The 26,210-nt window shown below is 29.5% G+C and overlaps 2 protein-coding genes across 9 annotated transcripts in view; one reads left to right on the forward strand and one right to left on the reverse strand.

Moving 5' to 3' along the window:
• The first annotated feature begins 140 nt into the window (after positions 1 to 140).
• On the forward strand, positions 141 to 1,580 carry LOC118065151 (ankyrin repeat domain-containing protein 16-like). The gene is made up of 3 exons (XM_035080251.1): positions 141 to 770; positions 865 to 1,128; positions 1,216 to 1,580. Exons 1-3 carry the CDS (start codon positions 455 to 457, stop codon positions 1,569 to 1,571), a joined length of 936 nt encoding a protein of 311 aa, XP_034936142.1. The 5' UTR covers positions 141 to 454; the 3' UTR covers positions 1,572 to 1,580.
• A 2,627-nt stretch (positions 1,581 to 4,207) lies between these two features.
• The window catches only part of LOC118065108 (latrophilin Cirl-like), a 101,505-nt gene continuing 79,502 nt past the window's right edge, over positions 4,208 to 26,210 (reverse strand). For 3 of the 8 annotated variants that reach the window (XM_035080197.1, XM_035080186.1, XM_035080179.1), the window contains 15 exons: positions 20,605 to 20,791; positions 14,388 to 14,494; positions 13,853 to 14,024; positions 13,588 to 13,763; positions 12,640 to 13,284; positions 12,053 to 12,461; positions 11,619 to 11,844; positions 11,302 to 11,467; positions 10,999 to 11,213; positions 10,768 to 10,871; positions 9,643 to 9,687; positions 8,646 to 8,814; positions 7,831 to 8,052; positions 5,660 to 5,863; positions 4,208 to 5,345 (listed from right to left, as the gene is read on the reverse strand). In XM_035080197.1, the coding sequence (XP_034936088.1) occupies positions 4,587 to 5,345; positions 5,660 to 5,863; positions 7,831 to 8,052; positions 8,646 to 8,814; positions 9,643 to 9,687; positions 10,768 to 10,871; positions 10,999 to 11,213; positions 11,302 to 11,467; positions 11,619 to 11,844; positions 12,053 to 12,461; positions 12,640 to 13,284; positions 13,588 to 13,763; positions 13,853 to 14,024; positions 14,388 to 14,494; positions 20,605 to 20,791 (3,806 nt within the window). In that variant the 3' untranslated portion in view covers positions 4,208 to 4,586. Of the gene's footprint in view, positions 5,346 to 5,659; positions 5,864 to 7,664; positions 8,053 to 8,645; positions 8,815 to 9,642; positions 9,688 to 10,767; positions 10,872 to 10,998; positions 11,214 to 11,301; positions 11,468 to 11,618; positions 11,845 to 12,052; positions 12,462 to 12,639; positions 13,285 to 13,587; positions 13,764 to 13,852; positions 14,025 to 14,387; positions 14,495 to 15,729; positions 15,837 to 20,604; positions 20,792 to 26,210 lie in introns of all 8 variants that reach the window. The other 5 variants (XM_035080205.1, XM_035080213.1, XM_035080222.1 and 2 more) reach the window with 5 other exon arrangements.

The raw sequence follows: 26,210 nt of genomic DNA on the forward strand, positions 1-26,210 counted from the left end.
CACCTAGGAAACCTTGTTTTTATCGAGGGGATGCAAATACACTGATTCATAACAGCAACTTTGTACCAGGTACGAGAAATTAGACTCTCGTGATGGTAATTTTTAAGTATGCAAATGAGTATGTTTATAAGTTGGTTTGAGGAAGCTAAAGTTTATTCTATAAGCGTACAAATGCATAAATGTTTACCTTTATTTAACATCATCACTAGAATTTCTTTTACAAGCATAGTGATATAAAAAAAAAATTCTGGTGTTTATTAATAGATCGTGTCGTTAAATGATGAATTATTTTTTATTTATTATGCTATGTGAAATTCAAATAAAAATCTAGATGGCATCACTTTTCAGAGCAAGAAAGTAATACCGACTCAGGCAAACCATCAGAATCAGCTGATTGTACTCCATGTCTTCACAGTAGTTTATTATTTTTGATACACTTCAATATTTTTTTATAATGACTAAAAATGTTAAAAATTTGTCAAAAGAATTTCTTCATGCAACTTCGCGAGCTGATTTAGATAAATTGAAAGATTTATGTAATCAGCATGACATCAAAGACTGGACATTTATTAGACATGAAATCACTGGAGATACAGCTCTACATATTGCTGCTCGTGAAGGATATTTAGAAATAGTTAAATTTTTATGTGAAAATTGGAAGAATCATTCGTTTAAAGTTGTTAATGTTGTTAACAAAGACACTAAACGGCCTTTACACGAGGCAGCTCAGTTTGCAAAGAGTGATATCGTTGAATATTTAATTGACAATGGTAAGTCATTATTCTATTTTATTTGTTCATATTTATTAAATTTATTTTAAAAATATTGAAATTCATAAATTTTTTATTCTACTAATAATTCCAGGAGCTGAAGTTGATGCAATAAAAAGAGCTGATTGGACGCCTTTAATGCTGGCTTGTACAAAAGATGGTCCAGATGCAATAGAAAGCATAAAAAAATTAATAAAAGCAGGTGCCAATTTATCACTGAGGAATAAAGATGGGTGGATGCCTTTGCATATTGCTTCTCGTGTTGGCAATGCTAATATTATTAAATTATTGCTTGAAGTAGAACCTGAATTGATTAATGTTTCTAGTAAAAATGGTCGTACTGCTTTGCACATTGCAGGTAATTTGTTATTATTAGTATTTTAATAAGCCTAGTTAAAAGTGAATAATGATGACATTATAAAATGTATTAAATTTGTAATTCTAGCATTTCATGGACATTTAGATGCTATCCATTTATTACTATCAACAGAGCCTAATCTCCTTCATAGTCCAGATTATTCAGGCTTATTACCAATTCATGAAGCAGTCAAAAGTAAAGATTATAAAGTTTTTGAATATTTAATAAAATGTAGAGCAGATGTAAAAAAGACTGATTTTATAGGACACACAATTTTGCATATTGCAGCTTTATGTGGAAATATACCTGTGATAGAATATATTTTAGAAAATAAATTAATAGAAATTGATTGTAAAGATAATTTTGGAGCAACACCTCTAAATATAGCTCAAAAAAATAATATGCATTCTGTGATAGAATTTTTGGAGCAATATAAAACTTGATTCTTATAAAAATAGGTGGTTTTGAATAAAATAAATTTATTTATTTGATATTGATGACCTTATTTCTTGTTATGAATTTATAAAATACCTAATAGTAAAATGAGTCATTGATGAATTATTTGGGCATTTAGTTGTTTATTTCATCGCATCATTTATTTACATTCCTATTATGTCAAGACTTAAATTAATCCTACACTGTGTATCCTCACATTAACTGTTCATTGTTACCAGTTAATTAAACTAGTCTCTTTTCACTTATACATATAAGTATCTCACATTTATTTTTATATTTATTTATTTATTTATTATTTATAATTAATTACGCATCCTCCGACATGATTTACATTTAAAAGTATTCAACATGTACAAAGCATTATTTACATTATTTACAATTTTAGAAATAAATTCTTCAAGGATAACGGGGTAAGTAACTACAATAATCATAATAATTAACATAAACATATTAAAGTCACCTTCATTATGCTTTCTTTTTTCTTACGTCGCAGTTTCTCTCCCCTTCTCGCTTATTTAACAATTTTCTTCGACTTTCTTACATATTTTTTACACTCGCTCATTCTTTATCTCTCATTAGAAACAGAATATTATCTGTTATTCATAAAAATTCTCACTAGTTTTAAGTTTACAGTCGACTAAGACAGTAAACAAATTTAATTTCATTTTGTGAGCCCTAATGCAAGAAATCATGGAATGCTATTTTTTTCTTTTGTCAATATTAAGAAAGTTTTAACTACATTATGCGTGCACATATGATTAAAAATTGTGAATTTTATACAAACTAGTTATGGTTCCATTCAATAGAACTTTTTCAATTGTTCATCAATTGTTAGAATTATTTCAATACTTGATTATATATTTTACATCTTTTTATTATTTACTTATTTTTGTGTAGGATTTTCATTTTATCTTATTTATTTCCAAATATAATTATTTGTCAAAATATTAAGAAATATTATAATTATATTGCAGAGATATTGGAAAAACATTAATACACTTAATACGGCAGTAACTGGATTCATATTATAATTATTATAACGGTTTATTAATAATGATTTTTTTGTTTTCAAAATTAATATTTGAATAAGTTAAATCAATTACATAATAAATTGATTATTTCATTTATTTATTTAAATATGTAATTAAAAAATATGCATTATTATTGTATTTGCTTTGTTTTTTAGAGATATATCGCAGTTATAATTATTATACCCGACAAATCATTTTTTTTATTTTCGTAAAAAAAATAATTGACGAGATTACAAAATTTCAACACTGAGAGAATAATTATCTTCAAATGATAATAAAAAAAAAATAATAAATTTTGATTTGTTTATATAAATAAATATTTTCTATTATAAATTATAATTAATTTAAAAAATAAATAATTTTCACCCGAGATCATTCATTTCTTCTTAGTTTAAACAATAAACACAATTGATTTAACTGAGAAAAATTGTTCTCAATCACCTTTCTTATATATTTTTTATTCAATTTTAATAATGATTATTCTCTCAATGTGTGTATTCAATAAAAAAAAATATTTGCGATTATCATTGAAAAAATAAATAGACCACATATTTTTTCCTTTATAATATCGAATATAAGACGCGAATAGAATATTGTCTATCTATTTAAAAAATATAGTAAAAAACAGTGACTAAGTTTCGCCTTTTTTTATCTATCTTGGCGCTTGAAAATCACACTATCTAATTATTTTGAATATAATTCCGCGCCCTGCGGACAAATCTTTTGTTAATTATATTATTATAGTTAATTGTATACATACATATACATATAATTCTACATGTATTTATAAAAATAACATTTTGTGACGAAAACACAACATTTCAAAAGTAGTTTATGTCAGATTTACAGTGGGTTGAGAACAATGGATTAAGATTTCATGGTTGCGATATATTCTGACTCTCGACTTGTTTTCCTATTATAAATATTAAGAAATTTTTATTTCTTTTTCTTATCAATTATATCATTTAATTTAATTATTTATTTTATATTTTCAATAGTTCATTATAATTTTACAAATGTTTTCATTACATTTTATCCCATTTAAAACTCAATTTTTATCCGATTCTTAATTGAATAGTTTTTATAAATAATTTTTTTATCGAGTAATTTTTTTTGTCATTTAATTATTTTAGTTTTAATTGTATTTTTGATCAATCTTAAGAGTAGAATCGATATGTATTGATAATATTTATTTCTTAATTCTTTGACGATTTTTATTTATCGAAAAATAATTTTTCCTATTACATAGCGTGTTAAATTTCTATGTAAAAAATTAATGCCTTTAAATATAACAGTGTAAACAATATAACTGATTTTTTTTTTCAATTGAAAATATAAAAAAAATATTTGATAAAATAAATTAAAATTATATTTTCATTTTTTTTTCTTTATAAATATTTTTTGTTCTCCATAATAATTGTAGAATAATGGATGGAAATGGTCAATATTTACACTTACCATAGTAAAATTTACAATTCACACTTTTTGTCGAGAGTCATTCAACCATGATGTACAAATTTCATGTGAAAAATACACTCTAATAATAGTAATAATAATCATAATGACGATAATGATAATAAAAAGCGTTCACGTATTTTTCCACATCGCCCATACACGTCATACTTTTATACAACAATTTATTAGATTACAATTAATTAGTTAAATCGTCTCTTGTAACTAGAGCTAGATGTAGACATCTACATCCTTTAATGCAATTATCAACACTAATATTCAGTCACTAAAAATTCGGGCTGATCCCAAGAATATTCGAAGTCAGTTTTCTGCAGATTTCGACCTGCGAAAATTAAAAAAAAAATGTTTTCACTGCAAAGTGGCTGTTGTAGTATATTGAGCTGGACAGAAACGTCGATGCCCGAGGTAGGACGTCCTCAATTAATGTTTTATTAATGAATTAATATTTAATATCGATAATAGTATGATTAAATATCTTTTATATCACGATTCACAATTTTAACACTCGCTATAGGATGGCGGTGGCATCCCTCGGCCAGTATACATGTCAGTCTGTGGTTGAAGATGACACACAACTGTATGTCCATCAAGGACTGCAACAGTTCTCGTGTGGTCTTGTTGTGAAATACCATAATTATTCGGCAAACGATTCATCTCTCCAAGTTCATATTTAGCTTGTTGTCTTCTCAATTTTTCCCAGCACGCGTTAAGAGTTCTTTCTTGAGCTGGAGAATATTGAGAAGGTTCATATTGAAGAACATTTCGATCAATAGATTGACCGTAATGGATTAAATTACGATCATTAGCAGGAGAATACGGGATGAGCGGTCGATGATCACCATAGCTTCGAGAAGATTGTCTGCTCATGTCACTTTGTCTTCTACCATCTTCGTCGGACATGTCAGATACTTGAATCTCACCAGTATTGCCACCATTTCCACGTTCGATTTCCTCGTAAACCGGATCATCCTCACCGACTATTCCTCGTGATAAGTGCACGTGTGTCCCATGATTCTGGTGATAGGCAGATCCAACTCTGCTTCCATCTCTAATCTCCGTGTACGTGTGATTGTATGGAGAAGTAGCTCTTCGTCCAGACGGTCGATTGCTCCCAATCTCTAAGCTATCGTTTATCTGTCGTCGATCCCGCGTTCTTGCAGAATGGCCTAATGTCATCGTGTTGTGAGTCCTTGGTGATTCCTCTTGCTCTGAACCGCCATGACCCGAATCACGTGAATAAGATTTAAAAGAAATGTTCTGTGGATTGTGAAAAAAATTCTTATTAAATATTTGCTCAAAATTTATTTTATCTGTATCTTTATATTAATAGTCAACTAATTAAACTGTTAACTTAATATTTAATCAGTTGTTGGTCTAATTTTAACTCTATTTCTTTGAGCTACTTTTTGAAAAATAAATTCATTCATTGATTGACTATGTAGAAGAATTTACAAACCAATGAAAAAATTATTTTCAACATTAAAATAGTTTGGGCATGTTCGAGGAACATCAGTGAGTGCACAAAGCAAGAGAAAAATTAGTAGCAAGGCGTTAGCCGTGATTAAAATTACCTTCCACCCGAGGTTTTTGTTAATAGGTCCCCAAGTGGCGGTTGCAGATTTTGGGATATTAGGAGCTGATGGAAAGAAGGCGTGACGAGTGTGTGGCAAAGTTGCCACTGCGGAAGCATCCGTTGATGCAGTCTCGCGAGGTACTGCAGCCACGGCTGCAGGTTGTCTATCATTGTTTGGCCACCCTCGTCCAGACATCAAGTACTGTAAATCAATTCGTCTGTCGTTCTCATCACTGTCTCATATATTCTGTTTTATTGCACGTTGTCCACTTATGTATTTGTTTAATTTAAATGCTAAATAACTGACTACTCTAAATTGTTTATATCAATGGAAGGAAAATATTTTTTTGTTTTATAAAAAAAACTAATTGAAATCAATTATTAAAAAAATTGAATTTTAAAAATAAATTTGTTTCTTTCACAGACCAAATAAAATTTTCATTGTCATATATTGACGATTATTTTAGTAAACTATATCATTATGCAATTAATTTAGTTTGCTGAGCGTAGTCATTTATATTCATCACTTGAAATTGTCGACCTGCCTACGACAGAACTAGGTCTAGTCGTATAAATGAGGCGAGTTGGCCCAAAGTTATTTGGATCAATGTATGTATACATACAATATCTCAGAGGAACTGCATGCGCTAGCCAGTGTAAGCCAAGTGTTAGGTGCTATATTTATTTTTATATATATATATATATTTTTATATATTATTTTGTTATCTACGGTAGTAGGAAAAGCTAAAGAATTTTATCGTAAAATATTTAAACAATTTAAATTGTTGGCATTATTTAAAATCTCATTAAAATTGTATCCTAATGATACGTTAATTGCAAGTTAATGACATTTTCACAGTTTTCCTACTACGTAAATAAATTGTTTTTAATTAAAAATTTCTACGAATCTTTCGAAATATATTAATTAATTGAGGTTTCCTTTTTTAAAAAAGCATTTAATTACAGATTCGGCAAATGCCGATTAATTAATTACTTTAGTAAATAAATTTAAACATAGTAGAGGTTGCCGAACGAATTGACAAAGTAACCGTAACCGCGTACACCAAACCCCCTACTGGGAGTAATCACGGAAAAACCACCATTATGTTAGTATAGAGGTCTTTACTAACTTAAAAAAATATTTAAAAAAAAAAAATCATATTTGAATACAAAAATAAATGAATAAAAATTCTTATTAAACTGTGTGATTGTTGTGTCCCTTTTACCCATAATTATGTTTAAAAAAAATTTGTAATGAGCAAAAAAAATGTTGAAATACAAAAACTTTCTACGAAATGATATTAAAATAAAGTTATTTACAATATCTGAACTTTTAATGCTATAAAGTAGTCATTATATATGTTTTATTAACAACTTTGAATCTGATGCTTTATGTAAATATTCATAAATAAAATTTCTAGAAATGTATTTTTTAAAAAAAAAAATTATAAGATTATTTTGTTAAATTGTGTAATAATGTAAATGTTTAAATACTTTTTTGATTAATGTAATAATTTACAATAATATATTCATTAATAGTTGTGCTGATATGTACAAAGCAAAGAATAAGATAGTTTATAGAGGGTGACATGCACTCTACAAAAGAAATTTATATATAAAGAAAAGACAGTAATTAAAAAATATACAAATAATTAAATTAATCAATAAAAAAAAAAAAAATATAAATTTGAATGAAATAAATCAACAAATTTTTTCTCTGAAATTTTTTCTACTCAATAAATATGAATAAAAATATCAATGACTAGAATAATTAGGTGATCATAAAATCGTTATTGAAATGAATTAAAATGGACTTGATTTAATGGAAATAATTAGCTAAAAAATTTTTTTTCAATTTAAAAATGAATAATTACAAGGGACCAAAGCTAGAGCTTAAGTAAAGTCTAGCAGAAATATGTCAAGTATGAATGGTTACTAGCAATAGTTAAGCGAGAGACCTCGAACGGGTTTCCTGGTTTGGTGTATAAGCGGCTTTTGGATACCTTGCTGGCCAGGATGCCTATTGTGGTTGCTAGGTGCCATCATGTGCATCTGGTGTGGCCCGTTCGGCGATCTCACAGACAAATTATTCAGGTTCACATTTATCGAAAGATTCGTATTGTTAGAGGTTGTTGTCAGGTTGTTGTGATTGTTTGGCGAAGTACCCACATTGGTAGCAGCATGAGGTGAGAGCCCAGAGCTGTCGGTCGTTGGTGCTGACGGATTTGAAGAAGTATTATGTGATGGAAAATCTTTGCCTCCGTTCACACCAGCAGTAGCACCACTTGTTCCAGAAGAACCTCCTGAACTTCCAGTTACTGTCTTTGAACATCTTAAACACTTTGGTAACCACGAATGACGTCGAATGAATTTCCGATACTCCTTTCTCACCTGAAAATGCACCAAAGTGCACGACAAAAAATTTTTAGGGTGCACGAAACAAAGCAGCAGTGAAATGAATGATGATAAAATAATTATAAATAGCATAAATGATTATTATCAAGGGTCATATTTACTTTTAAAAAATTACTCAGACATTATTTTATTTTTTTCTGACTATAAATTGCTAAAAAATAAGTCTTTCTATATTGCACTATCATTTACAGTTTAAATAATCTTTCTCATTGATTATTTAATTTTAATCAAACAATTACAATTGAAAGAAAAAGTGATCAAGGGAACGCGTGCTGTAAATAAATTAAAAAAATGCTAGAGGAATATTCCAAAGGTAAATACATGGAAATAAGAAGTAATAATAAATCAATTTAGTTTATAATTTATTTTCCACCTTTTATAAATCATTCCAAACGGAATTTCTATCATTTAATGATGTTTTTCGTATAATTTATAAATTAAGTAATGATGGAAAAATAAGAAAATCATTGATTATTATTATTGGGATAACGATATAATTGATATGTTAAATAATCATTTAAATATTTTTAAAGTAATGTAGGTGATGGAGCTCCCGTAAATTCCCTTACCTTCTCATTTTGAACGCAATGGAACACAAATATGAATAGCCCTTGAAGACTATTTAAGACAGTGAATATATATGCCATTACGACAGATTCTTGATTTAAATAAAGTAGTCCAAATGTCCATGTCAATCCTAACAGGAATACTAAAACGATTGCTCCCCTTAGCCATGCCCTAAATTCAAGAAAAATCAATAAAATAAAGTTGAACTATTATTTCCAGGTATCTAAATGAATAAAAATATTATATTTATCAACATTGTAATCAATTCTATGAGATTCAATTAAACATTTATTCAATAAATTGTATTAGTTCTTATTTATATAGAGTATTAATTAATTATTCTTAATTGAAATCTCATTATTTAATATTGCTATAACATACAAATTATAAAATAACGTGCTTGAAGAATATAAAAATAGAGATTATTAAGAAAAAAAATTTTTTTTTATTAAATAAAATTTTTTTCTTATTTATTAATAAGTTAGAAGATTAAAAATAGTGAAAGATTATGTTTTCTACACATATTTTATTGGTATACATCTAGATAAAAAATTCTATAAATAAATAAATTATAAAATAGAAGTTAAAAAAAAAATTTAATCAAATAACACCAGGAAATAAAATAACCATTAATAAATAAAGTAATGCGTGCTTCTTTGTTGTGTTTGTATGTTTTGATTATTACTTTTATCCATGCTTATGTTAGTATATAGTTGAGGAATATTTATTATAAATAAATTGTCTAAAATAAAAATTTATATCGCTGATATTTTGATTTAGCATAGCATTAGCAGCTACAATTGCAGAACTCAATTGAAAATGCTTATCTTGAATGTTTTGAAGTAAAATATCGTTGTGACATGTGTATTTGACGATTAAAACCCGAAAATATTAAATAAAACGATTTGATAAAAAAAATAAATAAAAGTATAACAAGAAATAAAAAAAAAGAAAAACCGGAAAAGGAGATAATAATAATAAAAATGGTAAATATCTTACAAGTGCGCTTGCAATTTGTTGGGAAGAGCATTTTCTTCCTTTCCACTACCAACCAACCACGCCATGCAGAGGAATGTAGAAGAGTGTAGACAGAAGTGGGTAGAGATTTAATAAAAAAATGAAACAAGAGAGCTTAAGTTAAGTAATTATCCCGGCACCATTCGATTACTATTTTATTAATTCATGAGATTAATCTCGATTTGCTATACTCGATTCGTATTACATCATTATTTATTATTCGATTATCATAATTATTAATATACTTATTCATTTAATCATTAATAAACAATAACAAATGTATGGAGAAAATTCCTACTATTAAATTAGTTTAATATTATTAGTGAATCTTTAATTAATTATCAATTAAAATAAGTAATTAATTGAGTTTATTATTCATCCATTTATTTTATTGGTAATTCGAATCGAGTCTAAACGAGATATATCATTGATTTACCATTACCAAAGTATGTTTTATTATTAACTAAATATCGATATTGAATATGTTTGATAATATCAAATTAATAATTATAAAATAAACATCATTAATATTGTTTAATATTTTTTTAAAAAATTATTTATGTTTTTTTTTACGAGCTCTATTTTTATGAAATATTTTATTTTTTAAATAACTTTAAAAAATAAACACTGCATAAATTATTATTAACTTAGAAAATGGTGGGTTTATAATAATAATAGATTCGCGGATGATTAAATTAAGCGGCAGCATTTAACTATTAATTATTCGTGTATTGTGTTATATAAAATTTGCGTTCATTCCAACATAAAATTTTTGAATAAATAAAAATATTAATGGGAAAAAATCAAAATATTCAATAATTTGTAATGAAAAAAAAATGTAAATATAAAATAAAGATAAAAAAACTGAGGAAAAAATAAAATATAATAGTAATTAAAGAGAAATTAATTAACATTTTAAATACTAAAGCTTACGTATATATCTTATCCTAAATTAAAAATTATTTTTCAAAATTAACGACATAAAACTTTGTTATTGTTGTAATGACATCATTAATTGCTGTACTTTGTGGATAAATACACGCATTATATTTGTATTTATACTAATATTCTATTACTATTGTATATTACATGAAATAAAGAACTTACCTTGCGCTTGCAAGTCGTGAATGTTCTTTGCTCTTCATCGAAACTGTGGTATTTGCATGCCGACACATCATATAAATTGCCATCGACAAAAATACAAGATTAGCCTATAAAAAAAATATCAAGTTACATACTTCAATTCAATTTTGATCTTTACAAGATTTACATACTCTTTCTGAACATTAATTTTTCAATTTCAACGTATTCACTGCTATAGCTTTATTATTTATTTACCAGTATAACGAGTATAACAGGTCCCACGAAGCTAAAGATGAAGTAGTTGTCTGCTCGAAGCCAGCAATATCGATCAGTGCCATAACTTAGTGGATCGATAATACACGAAATTGCAACAACTAACAAAGGACCTCCATAAGCAATTAGATAGTACCAGCGTAGTCGAGACTTTTCAGCTTCAAATACTTCTATTAACATGACGTACAACTGAAAGCCTGGAGAATAGAAATTTATACAATGAGTAAATTTAATGATTAAGTCGTAAATTAGTATAAAGTCAAGGAATGAAAAATAATTTTATACCTTCAAGAAACATCCAGGCAAATGCACAGAGAAAGAAGAAGTGAAGAAGACCAGCAACTACTCCACAGACTATTCTCTGGTCAGTTTGTCCGATGCCACAGACAAACAAAACTTCAGCGATAAGTAAACAGACACAAAGATTCTTATGAATAGTCGTCCGGTCAGACTGAAATTCAAGAGGTTGTTATGAAATATTTTTGAAACATTTCAGTAATAGTGCATTGAGTGGATTACGTGAAATGGACTCTTTCTCTTTACCTCCATTTATGTTATTTCATCAACAACAATAGCAATTTCTGCACGGTTCAGGTTCTTACCTTAAGTCCACGAAACAGTTGAAATGTCATGATAGCTAAAACGAGGCAGACCACCGAGATGATGCAGCCGATATACGTGATGATTTGCAGAGCGACTTGATGTGCTATGTCCAGTTTTACAGCATGTACGTCCATCAGCACAGCAAAGTTTGTAAGGTGATTGCACTCACAGACCGTATGAGTGTCATTCGTTTTACTCATACGACAGCCTTCTTCTGACCAAGCACTAAAACAATTTTTGTTTTTGTATTTACGATCTTTCAGTAATTAATTTGTCAAAGTAGAAACATTTCATTTAATTTGTTCCATGAATAATATATGTAGATATGATTTTACTAAATAAATGTAAATTATTTTTTGACAAAATTATATTATTTTGCAAGAGTCATAATGCATTTTATCATAACAATGATAGCATAGTAATGTCAACTCACCTCATTATGTAATCCCAGAATACGCAAGTCGGGTTTGTTACATTTTCAACAGTAAGATGCTCGAAATAGATTCGAACGGGTTCAGAGAGTTGAATGTGTCGACCTTTTCCAAGAGATGCGGAGATAACTTTGCTGTTGAGTATTCTATTGCTGATATTGCGCGATGATTTTATTTCTTCGTTTAGAACGACAAAAGTCTCTTTGATTTGAGGTTGTAATATTTCTTCCAGTCGGTCGAAAGCCATAAAAACTAGTCGTATGATACCATCAACACTGTTTTCTAGCAACGATTGTTTTGTAATTTCCACATGGTCGTTTGAGGCTGTCCATCGTTCTTGTGCGGCTTCCAATGGAAATACTTCAACGTTGCTGACGAGATTTCTTGTTTCTAATACTCGGACTTCCATTACTAATAAAAATATATTTGATTATTACATTATTTACAACTATGATTACAAGCTATGATGAGAATATTATATTTCAGGTAGCTATTAAAGAATAGAAAATAAAAAATAAACTACTTTCAGTGTGATATTTTTTTTTTTAGTATTCAATAAAACTCTAGAGATAAATGAGTAAAGACTTACATATATTTTTGCCTTCTTGTAGAATAGTTTTTTGATGATGAAGGGTATCAGCAAGGAGAAAAGCATTTTCTTCGAGGCCAATGAGTAATGATGTAGCAACATTCATTTGCTCCTGATGACTCAGGTCCTTCCAAGACGCCATTTGAACTTTGTCAAGAAGATTACTTCCTGTTTTAACGACTCCTTGGAGTAACTCAGTAACACTCACTTCTCTCTGACGTGGATCCTGATAATTTTTTATGTCTTGGCTCATTTTCTCTGCCATGTTCTTAATAATTTTTGTAGTAATCATCATATCACCGCCATAAAGAATTCGACTATTGTCAGTAATAAGAGATAGTTCACTGTTAATTCCTAAAATTGTGTCACCCTCGCTCACTCGATTCTCTAAGGTTGTAAGCCATAGGGATCGACACTCGCTTAAATCTGGAGTATCACGATACCAAACAGCTGAATCTTCACTAGCTATACATCTCCACTTTGCTAAACCATTTGCTCCACCGGGACAACTTTGCACTGCAATGTCACCTGCTCTAGTTGCATTCCAGGTGAGATGTCTTGCTACCGTGGGTGGACAAATTTGACGATTATAGTCATTCCATTTACTATTTGGATTATATTCAGAATACGGTGAAATTGTCGATACTGAAATCAAATTTCCAATATCAAATTCAATTCTATATATATTCATTGTAAAATAAAGAGCAGTTTTATTTTAATTAATACATTTATCGATCACTTTCAAACTTAATAAACTATTTGAAAAATCAATATTTCAAAATTGAGTTTTAGTTGGTAAAGTTATTTTAACAACTTGTAATACTATAATTGGAAACAATTAAATTATTAAAAGAGATGAATCTGTCTATTTCTCTAAACTATTAATTTACAAATATCTAACAAAATCTTTAGAAACTATCTCCCTAAAATAATATATAGTCTATTTACCTATCGGCCGTCGAGTTGTTTTCCATGAAATGAAATTACTTTCTGTTGCTGACTCAGTAGTTTCTGGAATAACAGGTGCTAAAGGACTAACATTTCCTTTCGACGCGGGATTTAATCCACTTCGAACCTCATCCTCAGTTTCATCCACAACGACAGTTCTAAAAGTGCTCGATAGCCTGTAAATTGAAATTTAAGATAAATTTCATGTGCATCTAAAAGTAGAAAATTGAATGATGTTAGAGTAGAAAGTAGAATATATACTGACTCGAATGGGGTTGTTACGGACGGACTGGGGGTGGTTACCACTGGCAGCTGAGCAGGAGAACTTGATACTCTAGATGGTGGCCTTACACTAGGACTTGCTGTAGTCCATACACTCGGTTGAGAAGTTATTAACCATGGTGGACTTGGTCTAGAAGTCGTTGTTGTTGTTGCAGCTGTAAAATTTTTCATCGAGTTTACCTTTTGTTTCTAGTTTGTACATTAACTTAGCTTATACGAGCTCGTATAGATTTAATGGTGTCTTATAAAACCTACAAATTATTAAATTAACTATAACATGAAATAAAATCAACTATTATGTCATGTTCTAAGTTAAATTCTAAATAAAAACGTGCACAATAAAATATTTTAATATGTAATTATTTAATTTAATAAACTCTAATTTTGAAATTTTATTTAAATAAAATAATCAATAAAATAAAAATAATACAACAACCTCTTTGGTGGATTAAAATTCATTCGATGCATAGAAATAAACTCTTCGAAGAGATTGTTTGATAATCATTAAAGCTACTCACCAGATACACATTTATAATGCGCTTCGAGATATTTGAGAGTACTTGGACAAGGATCGCCAAAATGTAATGGTGATGCAATGATGCTGCAATTCTGTTTTTGTTGGCACCTGAACGATTAACCATTGAAAATTCAATGTATTTATTAGCTTATTTTTCATTATTAATACAAACTTTCGAACGTATTGCCATGGATTTATTGTATGCATATTTCTTTCAATAATCTCTATTATTATTAAATTATTATTGTTATGATTATAAATGTATGAAAACATTTTATATATTTATTCATGTGCATTTCGTAGTTTGATCATATTAATATTCTTCTATTTAAAGGTTTACGTGAAAATGTTTTTAAATATTTCATCAATAAAGTATTAACATATAATAATAATACATACATAATTTTTTTTTTAGATAATTTTTTTTCTTTTATGATGAATATTATAATAAAACAGAATTACATTATTATTTGTACAGAACTTTTAAATTCATTCACATATAAAATATCAAAAAATAATGATATCATTTTATATGGATTTAATATGACTATTTGATATTTTTTTAATTGAATGAAAAATAAATTTGAAAAACATTAAACTTTTTCATTTGACTTGATAAAATATATTATTGAGAAGATAACTAAATATAAATTTTTTACATATTGGTACATTATAAAATTCACTATGCTTATAATTTTTGGACTTATTTCGTTCTCGTTGCTTCAAATAAAAAAGCGTTCGAGAGAAAAAGACTTTTATCTCATCATTTTCGATATTTTATTTAGTTGTTTATCAATGTATCAACTTTTTCTATTATCGATAATCCAAGAACACTGATAGGAAATAAAAAAACAAGCTTTTGTAGAATAATATGCCATCATTTTTCCGTACTTGCTAGTTCGTTTGAAAAGCAAGCCACGTATCGACGTTCAGCCTCTCGTAAAACCTCAGGGCATTATCGTAGTTTCTCGAAGCTCTGAGGGAAAATGGGAATCGTGGCTTTTATCGTGTCGATTGATTTTTATTTGTCTCTGGTTCTTGCTCTCCATTTCTAAACGATACTTTTTCTGACGATCATGCTTTTGTTGCTTTAGATCCATTGAATGAATTCATGGATTTTACGTACTTATCTTCCCTTAGATTAGAGGTGAAGAGTTTAAGAGCTCCTTCATGAAGCCCATTGACCTACCTACTAAATATATGTGCTATACAAAATTGAGGATATCTTGTGAAATTGATTGGAACGTTTTTATTGTCAAAAATTTCCTAATGAAACGAGCTCGATTTGCCAAGTGTAGGGGAAAAATCGCTTCAAAACAGAACAAAAAAAAACAATAACCAACCTATACAATGAAATTGTGCTTCGATGTATTTTCCGGTTCCGGGACAAGGATCCTCCTCAAAAAATTTGCTGCTCACATCCAACATGCATGAGCGATGCCCATTACACCTGCGAGATTTACGTGAAAATAAAAATAATCATTCCTGCGCATTTTTATAATATTTTAACGAACTCGATCTGATGTAGGAATGGAGTAAGGTGACCGCGAGGAATGCGAGGTGTATATTCTATGTGTTTATATAAGTGTATATACTTTCGTGCTGGGTTAATAGAGACATTGCGGTTTAACAACGACGACACATAAAGACGTGCCTCAATTGGTGACTGTTTTTTATTTTTATAAGTAATGTAATCAAATGAATATTAAAGTTAGCAAAACTGAAATGTTAAGTTAATAAGCCATGATGATGTAATACAGATTATTTTGATTGTTGATGAGGAGAATAAAATGTTGAAATACACATAGAAGAATTTTTTTGAGTCTAAGATGGAAATGACAATTATGTTAATAATTTATTTTCCAGTGATAAAATGATAAAAATTCAAAGGTTTATAATATATATGTACTCATTAATGTTAGGTAAGATGTGCTTTTTAGAAATGATTGTTTTTTCTCAGCTTAATGAAGTACAGATAAAAAAAGAAGCAGCAGCAGAAATGTGATAAAAATGGACTGAAGGTAGTCGTAGAGATTAGAGTTAAATATGGTGCTGTAATAAGTGGGTGAGATGTACTATAGACTTATCTACTGATAAAACATACGGATATATATATATATATATATATAAAACGAGTCTAATATTGGTTCAAATTAATGATGATGGTTAGTAGTTGGAAAAATACAGGAATGGAGCTATTAGTTAGTAAATAATCTCATGGAGAGTTCAAATACCTAAAGTTCACAAAGTTTGAAATGTTAAAATCACTCTGATCTCTTGATTTTCGCGTTCTTCTAAAGTGAATTGCGAACAAATATCAGGTGAAAGAGTTTGTGCGTTTAGATTTGAAGAGTTTCTGTATGATAGAAGCCTGCAGCCGACAAACATTCACTGATAACTCGAGATGAAGCGAAACTTTGAAATGACCAGAATACCTGGAGCATGTGGAGCTTATATGCATCGTGCGATATATATCTCATCGCCTCACATTAACGAGAACATGAGATCGTAGCAGAAATATGCGACAGCTTGGACGTTGAAACTCCGATGAAACACGAGAAACTGTCATTTGGGAATACTTAATTTTATTGCATTATTAAACTTTACTGCTACGTAGATATAGCATATATATATATATATGCTATATAACAGTATAAAATTTCCCATATTGTCTACTTGTATCTGTCATACAGTTTATGAATCCCTAAAGAGACTGAAAAGATATGTTATATGTTTTACTTTATTTTTTACTGATAGATTTATGCTTCCGGGCACATAATTCTAATATCTTCGCGTTATCCTCTCGTAATCCGCATTATCATCTTGACTCCATAGATAGTAGAACTTTAAGTTGCATTATTCACACGACAACCACTTTATAATCTTACGAATAAAGTATCTAACAATGTAAGTCTACTCAAACACGAAACTGTGTCTAGAATAATCATCACTTTTACAAAATAAATATTGTTTTTTTTTCTATCACTCTTAAAATGATTTAATAATTGTGAGAGAATTTTATCAACAGTGTGCTTTATAATAAATTTATTTTTTCATTGAATAATAAAATAACCTATTGGAGATAGTTTGATGATATAAGATAATTGAATTCAAAACCAATAGATAGCACAATTGATTTACAAATGTCAATTAAACCAAATATAATTAATTAAATATATTGAAACAGTGTTTACACTTTTGTTTTTGTGATGTTATTGGCACGCGTTATCGCAAATTTTGTAAAATACACTAGATAAGTATTATAATGACTCTGTTAATTAGAACAGTGGACTCATTAGCGGATTTCGTTTGTAATTAGCATACCACGATAATCAGGATTTAGCCCCGGGAAATTGGATTAAAGGCGGCCAAGTACACGCAGACAAGCCGACATGACCGGAAATTGGATTTTAATTTTAATGTTACGCGAGGAAAGGTTACCTAGCAATTTCACGTAATGTGTACCATGGTCAAGAGCGTTATTTTAATTGCACGATAACTATAAAAAAGATCCTCTTTTTTTTTTTTGTTCAACCTAATTCCCCATTACAATTACTTTGGTATTGATATATGTCGAAAAATTATCGGCGTATTTAACTTTTTACAATCATCTACCAATTGGTTTAATGGCAACATTTATGATGAGGCTTGCAACTCTCACTCTTCTTTTAGAATAAATTCCTCCATTTTTATTTTCAGTTGGAATTATTTAATTAAAAAAATTTAATTATTCATTTCTAAAAATAACAGAGTTGGTGCATTTATTTTTTTTAATGAATAATTAATTATCCTAGACCGATAACACATAAATATATTTAAAATTGATCAAGACATTTTTAGGGAAAACGAGTATTGATCGACTAATTATTATCCTTCGTAGCACATAGCCGACGTGCCTGCGTGAGGCTTGTTCGTATGCAATTAACACCTACCCGTTGGCATATTATTGGAAAAGCACATCGCTGGAATGTCGCGTCTGAGTAACCTATAACCACTAAATACGCCTCTCGGGCATGTCATGTGTCCCATATTGGTTGGAAAGCACACACACACTGTATCTCCTCTACTCATACTATTTCCGATACACAAATATCATTTACTTATACGATCTGGCACATACCTGTTCATATATCAACATTCAATGTGTGTATATCTATATACAAATACGTGTTGTAGATCGCGTGCATTGACGTGTTGACGTTACTTCAATGCTCAACAAATCGATTGTCTCGTCTCTATCTTGAAATATTCAAAATATTTATAATTGTCACGTAATTGTTATTAATTCAACAGAGAAATGTTTTCTGAATTTTAATTTATTTTTTTTTTTTTACTATCAAAGCATCAGGTAGCAAATTAATTAAAAAGTTTTATATTCTAAGTTAAATTATTTTAACAAAAATTTTATGATCAAAATTGTGGGTTATTATGTAACAAATAATTTTAATAGTTGATAGTTTACTCTAGAACTTTATACATAGAAAATTGTAGGGTAAAATCGATCATCTTGAAGAAGATGAGATTAATAAAGCATGATAAAAATAAAATAGAGTACCAATAAAAAAATAATTGCAGAGTTCAAAGAGTATTTTTTTATAAATTATAAAAAAATTTAACTCTGAAATTAGATCATATTTCTTCAGCTATAGTGTACTCTCAATTATTTTATGGTATACTATTTTTTTAAAACAATTTTTCTCTTGTTTGTGTTTATAAAAAATTAAAAATAGAAAATTCTATGTAAAGCTTTTACAAAGTGACTATTTTTTATTCTTTCAATATCATGTTCACATATGCAGTTGGATAATTTTTAAATATTTTTCTACAACTTTGTTCAAAATGCACACAAATAAATAATATCAATGAATTATAACTATAAGAAAAAAAAAAAAATATTAGCTACTTTTGGAAAATTGTCAAAAAAAAAAAATGTTCTATTCAGTAGCTGAGATTTTCATACAATAGAATCCATGACAACGAGCACGACTAAAATTACTTATGATTATGAATTTATCAAACTGCGTGGGGTATATATCACTCCAACACAGTAATAATAGACTTCGCACGTAATTAACACATGCAAATATACTCGTACATGATATTATACAAGTTGGATGGGATATGGACGTCGCGGTCATGTTCGTTCGTACATGGATGGGTTAGCGGTTACCATCTCACGGTCAATTACTTTGCATTCTCGTTTGTTTGTGCCCGACATATCGCGACGTATCAGTCGACTGGCCAACCGATGCCGTCTCGATAAATGGAAATTCGTAATTATATAGTTTCAGAGAGTCTACTTTCAAGGCTCTTTTATACCCATCACTCTCTATAGTACTCTTCATAAACGGTAGTTGCACAATGCCGGAAATGAAAGAGTGCAAAGAATAGAAATTATGAAATTAAGTAGAAGAATATAAGCACAGTCATATATTTGATTTCAAATCAACCCAACAGTCATTTCAATTTACCAAGAATACTAATTGGGTCATGGTTATCTTAGTCAAATTTTCGATATCAAGCCTAAGTATTATTTCTGAAGGAAACTGTTATTTTCTTTCAAGGCAGAAAGCAAAGCAATTGTAAACGTTATTTCACTCAAATATACCAGACTTATTTAGTAGGTAGTAGGATATTGTAGTCAAGAAATATAGACAATTACAAAAAAGCCCCATTATCAAACCCATAAACTTTTGTTAATAGGCTATACTTTTTTAAGGTATTGAAAAAATAATTTTACATTTTGTATTTTTTAATTAAATACTATTCAATAAAAATAATAATGTGAAAATAGAAAATTATTTTTTCAATATCTCCAGATGTTTATTATACGGAAAGTAAAACATTAGGTTCTATCACGTAGTGGAATCAGTAAAGGAAATGAAAGGATTGTTGATTGGAAAGGATGAGATGATTCTGTACGATATTATTTAGTGAAACAAAAGAGGGAAATGTGACTGAATTCTCAGTTTTAGATTAAAAATGAGAATAGAAATGTGCTGTTGTAATTTATTTCTATCTCATTAAGATCTAAAACCAATGCAGATTTCAATGGTAAAGCAATTGGCCAGTTTGCTCTCCCACGTGAAATCGTTCAAGTCTTTCTTTTTTTTTTTATTTCCCTCTATTCTTTCACGTTTTGATATTGCAAAATATTCATATTGAATTAAAACTAAACGAATAATCGTGAATTTAAAGTTTAAAAGTTGATTATTTACCTGCTATGAAGAACTCTGAAGGACTTTTGAGACATGCAATTGACGCTCCAATCTGTGTTGCCATGTTCATTACATATTGTAATAGAAAACCTTCCATAATTTGCTCTTATCAGATGTATTAATTCGCCCTCGCCGCATTCTAACCTTAAAGTTTTTCCTTCACATTCATAAGCTGTTTCATAACGTTCTGCAAGCAAATAACATTCATTTATTAAATCTCTTTCACATTTTGTATATTTATTTGAAACATTGCAATCAATGGTACTCCAACAAAAGAAGCTTGACAGTGTATATTAAACATTCCAACACTTGAATTAAAACAAGATATAAAATAATCATTAGTTAATAATAATAATAATAATAATGATTATAAAATCACAATAAAATAAGTATGTGGATTATTCAGATAATCTTTTGCTCAGTTTCAATAATTTTCATGAATTGATTTGAACAGGACAGATTGATAATCAACATTATCAATAAATGTATGGCAAATGATTAATCTTGAATGAAAAATATCAAGAGTTAAAGTCAATATGATCACATTTAGTGATTGTGATAAAAGACAATTATGGGAAAATCGACATTTGGCGAATTGTTACTAATGTGGCAATAATAGTAGATATTTGAAGGGGTAGAGGAGTGGATAAAATCGGGTTATACATCGAGGCGTATACCACCCGTTGTCCCAGCGGCTAACATGAAAGGATACTTTTAGCTGCGGGATGTCGTCAGCTCGATGTTGTTTCGTTGAGACACGAAACCATACGTTCTTTTGCTGTTAAGACACACAGCGGGACTATTGTTGATCAAGAACAATATTTCACTCTTCCTGTGCGAGAAGGTACTGACCCACAATACCATTCATACCCTAGCTATATGTGTATATATATATATTTGTGGATACATATTGTGTATCAACTTTAGTCTGACGCTATTTTCATTTAGTTTAATTAATCATCTAGCTATTCAAGCAGTGATTTGTCTGCAAGTTATTTCTATTTTGATAAATATAATCAGTCCCTAAAAACTGCAGTCAGAAACAGACGTGACGGATGATATTAATGGTCAAAACCAAGCGGAAAGTTATAAGTGAGGATAAGGATATAAGCAGGGATATATTCAGCACATTTCTACCTTGGATTTGTGTCAGATACGGATATCGTTTATCGGCTTACCAATGATCCTACCTGTCGAGATATTACGTTTATGCTGGAGCTAGTGAAAAAATAAGCAAAAATTCCTCAGCAAAGAATATATGTCAAGACTATGGCTCTCTCTTCTCCATTATTTTTTATTTTTTTTCTTTACCTTCATGTACTTTTATCTTTAATATTCCCACGTAATATTATCCATAAATATCAAATATTTCTTCTCTAAGTGAATCCACACGAAAGATGTTATAAATTATGTCAATACAATCTAATTGATAAACAAAAATGAAACAATGAAAAAAATCTTCATCTAAAGTTGTTTCTTTTTTTTTACTCCAAAAGTGTTAATATAAAAAATGGCCCAATTCAAATGGGTATAATACAAGTGGTACAATAAGAACGAAGGAATAACAAGAGTTGAGGATGTAGTATAAAAGTGTGTATATAGAGAGGTGTGTAGTGGTCAGAATTCTTGAGAAAAGTTGAGTAAGAAAAAGAGAGAAAATCTGAAACTACTAGTCAATATTTCATCGAGGAAACAAACGAGATAACAGCAAGTACGCCCACCCCTACGCTACAACCACTCATTCTCTTCTCTCTTTTTCTTATATAACACTAGTGTAGTAGTGTTAGCTACTTTTAGCTCTTCTGGCACTTCTACTCCCGCGGGCTTTTGCCTCAGCTTTTCGCCGCTTATTATTTCTAGTCTATTTGTACTCATTCGCATCCACCTCTTGAACGTTAGGATGTTGAAGATCTGCCTGCAACAGAGCTCTGGCTGTGTAAAATATTATATAGGGTTCCAGGATAGAGGGTGATCGCACGCGCCTGTACTACATTTAATGTTGACCTGCAAGAAATATCTCGTGTACTCGGCAAGTAATAACATTGATGTTCTTCTTTAAAGAGCTTAAATGCATTGTTGATAGTCTCAAGAGCAAATTGTGAATATTTCCAACTGATTTAAAGCTTTTTAATAATATTTCAACTGAGATAATTTTATCATTCAATCATCTTTGAATCAATTAAAAAATAAATTCATAATAATACAGGATAGATTGGAGTAATAAATATTTCAATATTAAAATATACAAATAAAAATAAAGTAATTTATAATCAATGTTTATTGCTCCTTAAAGCGTACCTGTTTATTTACATAACAGATACTATGTTACAGGTAACGAGTCTATTATATTGAATAAAATATTTCTAAAAAATAAGAATAGAAGCGAGAGATTATTATGACATTTTTTTTTTCGATCGCTGCTGAGATTAATTTAAACGTGATATTTGATAAGCTTGAAGCACAATAGGTGCAGCGATATAATATTTCTATTGGATCTGATTTAATGCCAATATAATTATCCGTATGAGAAAGGAAATAAAATATTGAATTATCTTTCGAAGCATTATGATTTGCCATGAATAATTGAATGCCATTATTTTTTATTTACGACGTTAAATTACAGTTGAATATCATAAGCCTATATATTACTTGAAATAACTTTTTGATATGTTCCAAGACAATGCATTAGCGAGGAAAAATGAGGATACACTTTGGAATGTAAGTTTGGCATATCAGAAAAAAATATTGTTATATTCTTTAAAAGGTTTGCTTGACCGTTTATTCCTGACCGTTATATTACCAACTTTAAGATATTATTTGTGGCTTTTACCAACACTCAACGATTACTTGTTTCTTATTCTCTTTCACTTTATATATTCAGGATCTTTCTTTGAGTTTATCAAGGCGAGAGTGGTCTCAGTTTGGACAGGACATCCGTAACTAATGACCCTGATAGCCGGGGCTCTTTCTGAACGTCTTAGATTGTCTCTTTTTACTTTCATTTTTTTTCTTTTTCATTTTTTCTACCTTCTTTCGTTCTTCTTTTGTTACTTTTTGTCTCATTCTCTCCACACTTTCCGCACTGGCGCACCTCATTTCAAACACTCACGAACCTTCAACGAACCTCAACGTTACTTAATTAATTTCTCCTTCGATGCCATGCCAATCACGTGAATCTGTTTTAATTACTGATTTTCAACTAATGATAAAAAATTTTACTAAGTTTATTTGCAATTTATTTTTATTTTATTTCTTTATAACTATCTTAATTGTATTGATTAATTGAATTATTTTTATCCTTAAATTATTTTGGAAATTTTTACTTGAAAAAAAAACATATTCACGATAGTATAATTTGCTAAAATACCAAGAATTACTTGAATGCATTCTCATCTCGTGCCATTTGTTCATTTTTAAACTATTACAAGCTTACGACATGCAGGATTATTTAGACTGCATGACTGCAGAAGTCTATTAATAGAATTGGAAAACATTGATTGGTAAATTATTCAAGCTTGAGGAAAAATATATGTCTCACGTTTGTAATTGAAACGTAATAATTGAACAGTAGTGTAAAACAAATTGAAAATCAATGATCTTGTTATACGTGGTAAGAATTAAAATATCAATTTAATGAAATGGCAAATAACAATTTAATTGTCAACAGATAACTCTTTTCAGGTTTTCATAATTAAATCAACTGAGCAATCAACTGAATATTTGAATGCTGGAAATATTATTAATTCAACTGAATGCATCTATGCACTAAAGTTGTTTGTGAAAACTAGGAGGAGAAAAAAAAACAACAACATAAAACATTTCATGGGGTTTTGGTTTAGGAAATCCCTTAACTCTCGTTTTTCCATCGATCCATCAGAGACGCATTGATTATACGAATGCGTCAAGCATGCCGCCCTGTGATTTGCATACGCCGATTAGGTGGCCAGTGTGGCATTAGTCCGTAGAGAGCTGAAGAGGCGGACGTTCAGACGCGGTGAGCCGATAACGTGCTCTTGGTCTCTCTGTGTCTGTGGAATGCCGCGCGTGAGACGCCTGGATTCTCATTTCCTCGGTAGGTTCTCGGTTATATACTCGATAGCTGCAGGCGTATGGCCACCTAATTGGCAATGAGCCGTGTGTGTTTCCCTTCGACCCTCTCTTTGATGCTTTGAATCTTCTTCAACCACACACATATACACTCTAGACGTTTATGCATCAAACGCGATTCATCTGAATTTTTTTTGGATCTCTCAACTGAATCATCCAGTGATCTTACAATAATACTTTAATACATGTGTACATATACAACCACACGTTGAATTATTTCGATTGCTTTGATGCTGATAAAAAGAGTGTTTTGATGTAAAATAGACTGTTTGGATAAAAATATTTAATTGCTAATTAATTGTTGAGGTCTTGATGAGTTATTTTTGATAAAGTGGAGATAGAAATAGAATGTAAATAGATTGAATGATTAATTATTTTTTTTTGTTTTTTTCATAGCACTATTGATTATTTATGATAACTGCGTGCAAATTTTTTGTTTTCATTAATAAAAGTTTGTTGTACTTAAACTTTTTAAACATTTAATCAAGATTATGACGCTTGAGTGAAGACATATCACGAGATCTATCTTCAGAACAGCTTTGAATTGCAATCATGCTAGGAAGCGGCATAAAGCTATGATGTGGTGTCCACGGGAAGACGAGGAAATGACCGAGAAATTCCTCGTCCAAGACGCGTGACGAGTGGCCGAAGAAGATCGCTCCTTTGATCGTCAGAGGCCTGCATTATAAGAATGCTGTTTCTATGGTATTCACCATTAAAAAGAACAATGTCTTTATTAATAAGATTCTTTCCTTTGATAATTATATATAATAATTATTAAAAGAAATTCTGTTGGATTATACCGTTATTTACTTTTACATTGTTATAAGAGTGAGCATCTTTTATTCAATTTAAACTTCCTTTCAACCCTATTTTTTTTAAATGGAAATTTTCTTTCTCATCATATTTAATAGGCAATCTTTCAATCCCTCATTTTTTTTCCTTCGACTTATGAAAATGGATTTTCTTTTCAATAATAATTACCACCCTTTTTTGTAACCATTCCATTGACATTAGTTGTAATTAATGAAATTATAGATTCAACTATTTTCTACACCAAAGACTATTTCAATGAATTATTGTGTATCAAATGTTATAAAAAAAAAAAAAAAACAAAGAAAGACTGATAAAAGGTACCAATTAAATCAAGTTAATCAGTGTAATGGCAATAATGTGTATAATTAAAATGCAAATTAATGTAACAAAGAGAACGATTCAAACTAATAAACTTAGATATAGTTGTCCTGTTTGTAAATTAACTACATCAAACAATATCAAACTGTACACATTTCCGTTAATCCAGTTTGTTGTTTGATATACTAGAATTATTGAAGGCATAATTATACAATGTACATTGGTTATTGAAGCTGACAGGAACATTACAAAAGAAATTGAAGGCTTTGTGCTGGCGCGAGAGAACAAAGCAAATACGTATGGAATTTTGTGCTAGTTGAGGTGTGTACACCATGCTAGTGACTAGCAGGTAGTATGCGTAACGA

Source organism: Chelonus insularis, unplaced genomic scaffold (genome assembly GCF_013357705.1).
Source record: "Chelonus insularis isolate UGA/USDA-ARS -01 unplaced genomic scaffold, ASM1335770v1 contig_117_pilon, whole genome shotgun sequence".
NCBI lineage: Eukaryota > Metazoa > Arthropoda > Insecta > Hymenoptera > Braconidae > Chelonus > Chelonus insularis.

Excerpts from the sequence above, each read along its gene's own strand:
- LOC118065151 (XM_035080251.1), top strand. The coding sequence starts at position 455 with ATGACTAAAAATGTTAAAAATTTGTCAAAAGAATTTCTTCATGCAACT. Across the intron at positions 771-864 it reads TGAATATTTAATTGACAATG|GAGCTGAAGTTGATGCAATA; the intron begins GTAAGTCATTAT and ends TAATAATTCCAG. Across the intron at positions 1,129-1,215 it reads TACTGCTTTGCACATTGCAG|CATTTCATGGACATTTAGAT; the intron begins GTAATTTGTTAT and ends TTGTAATTCTAG.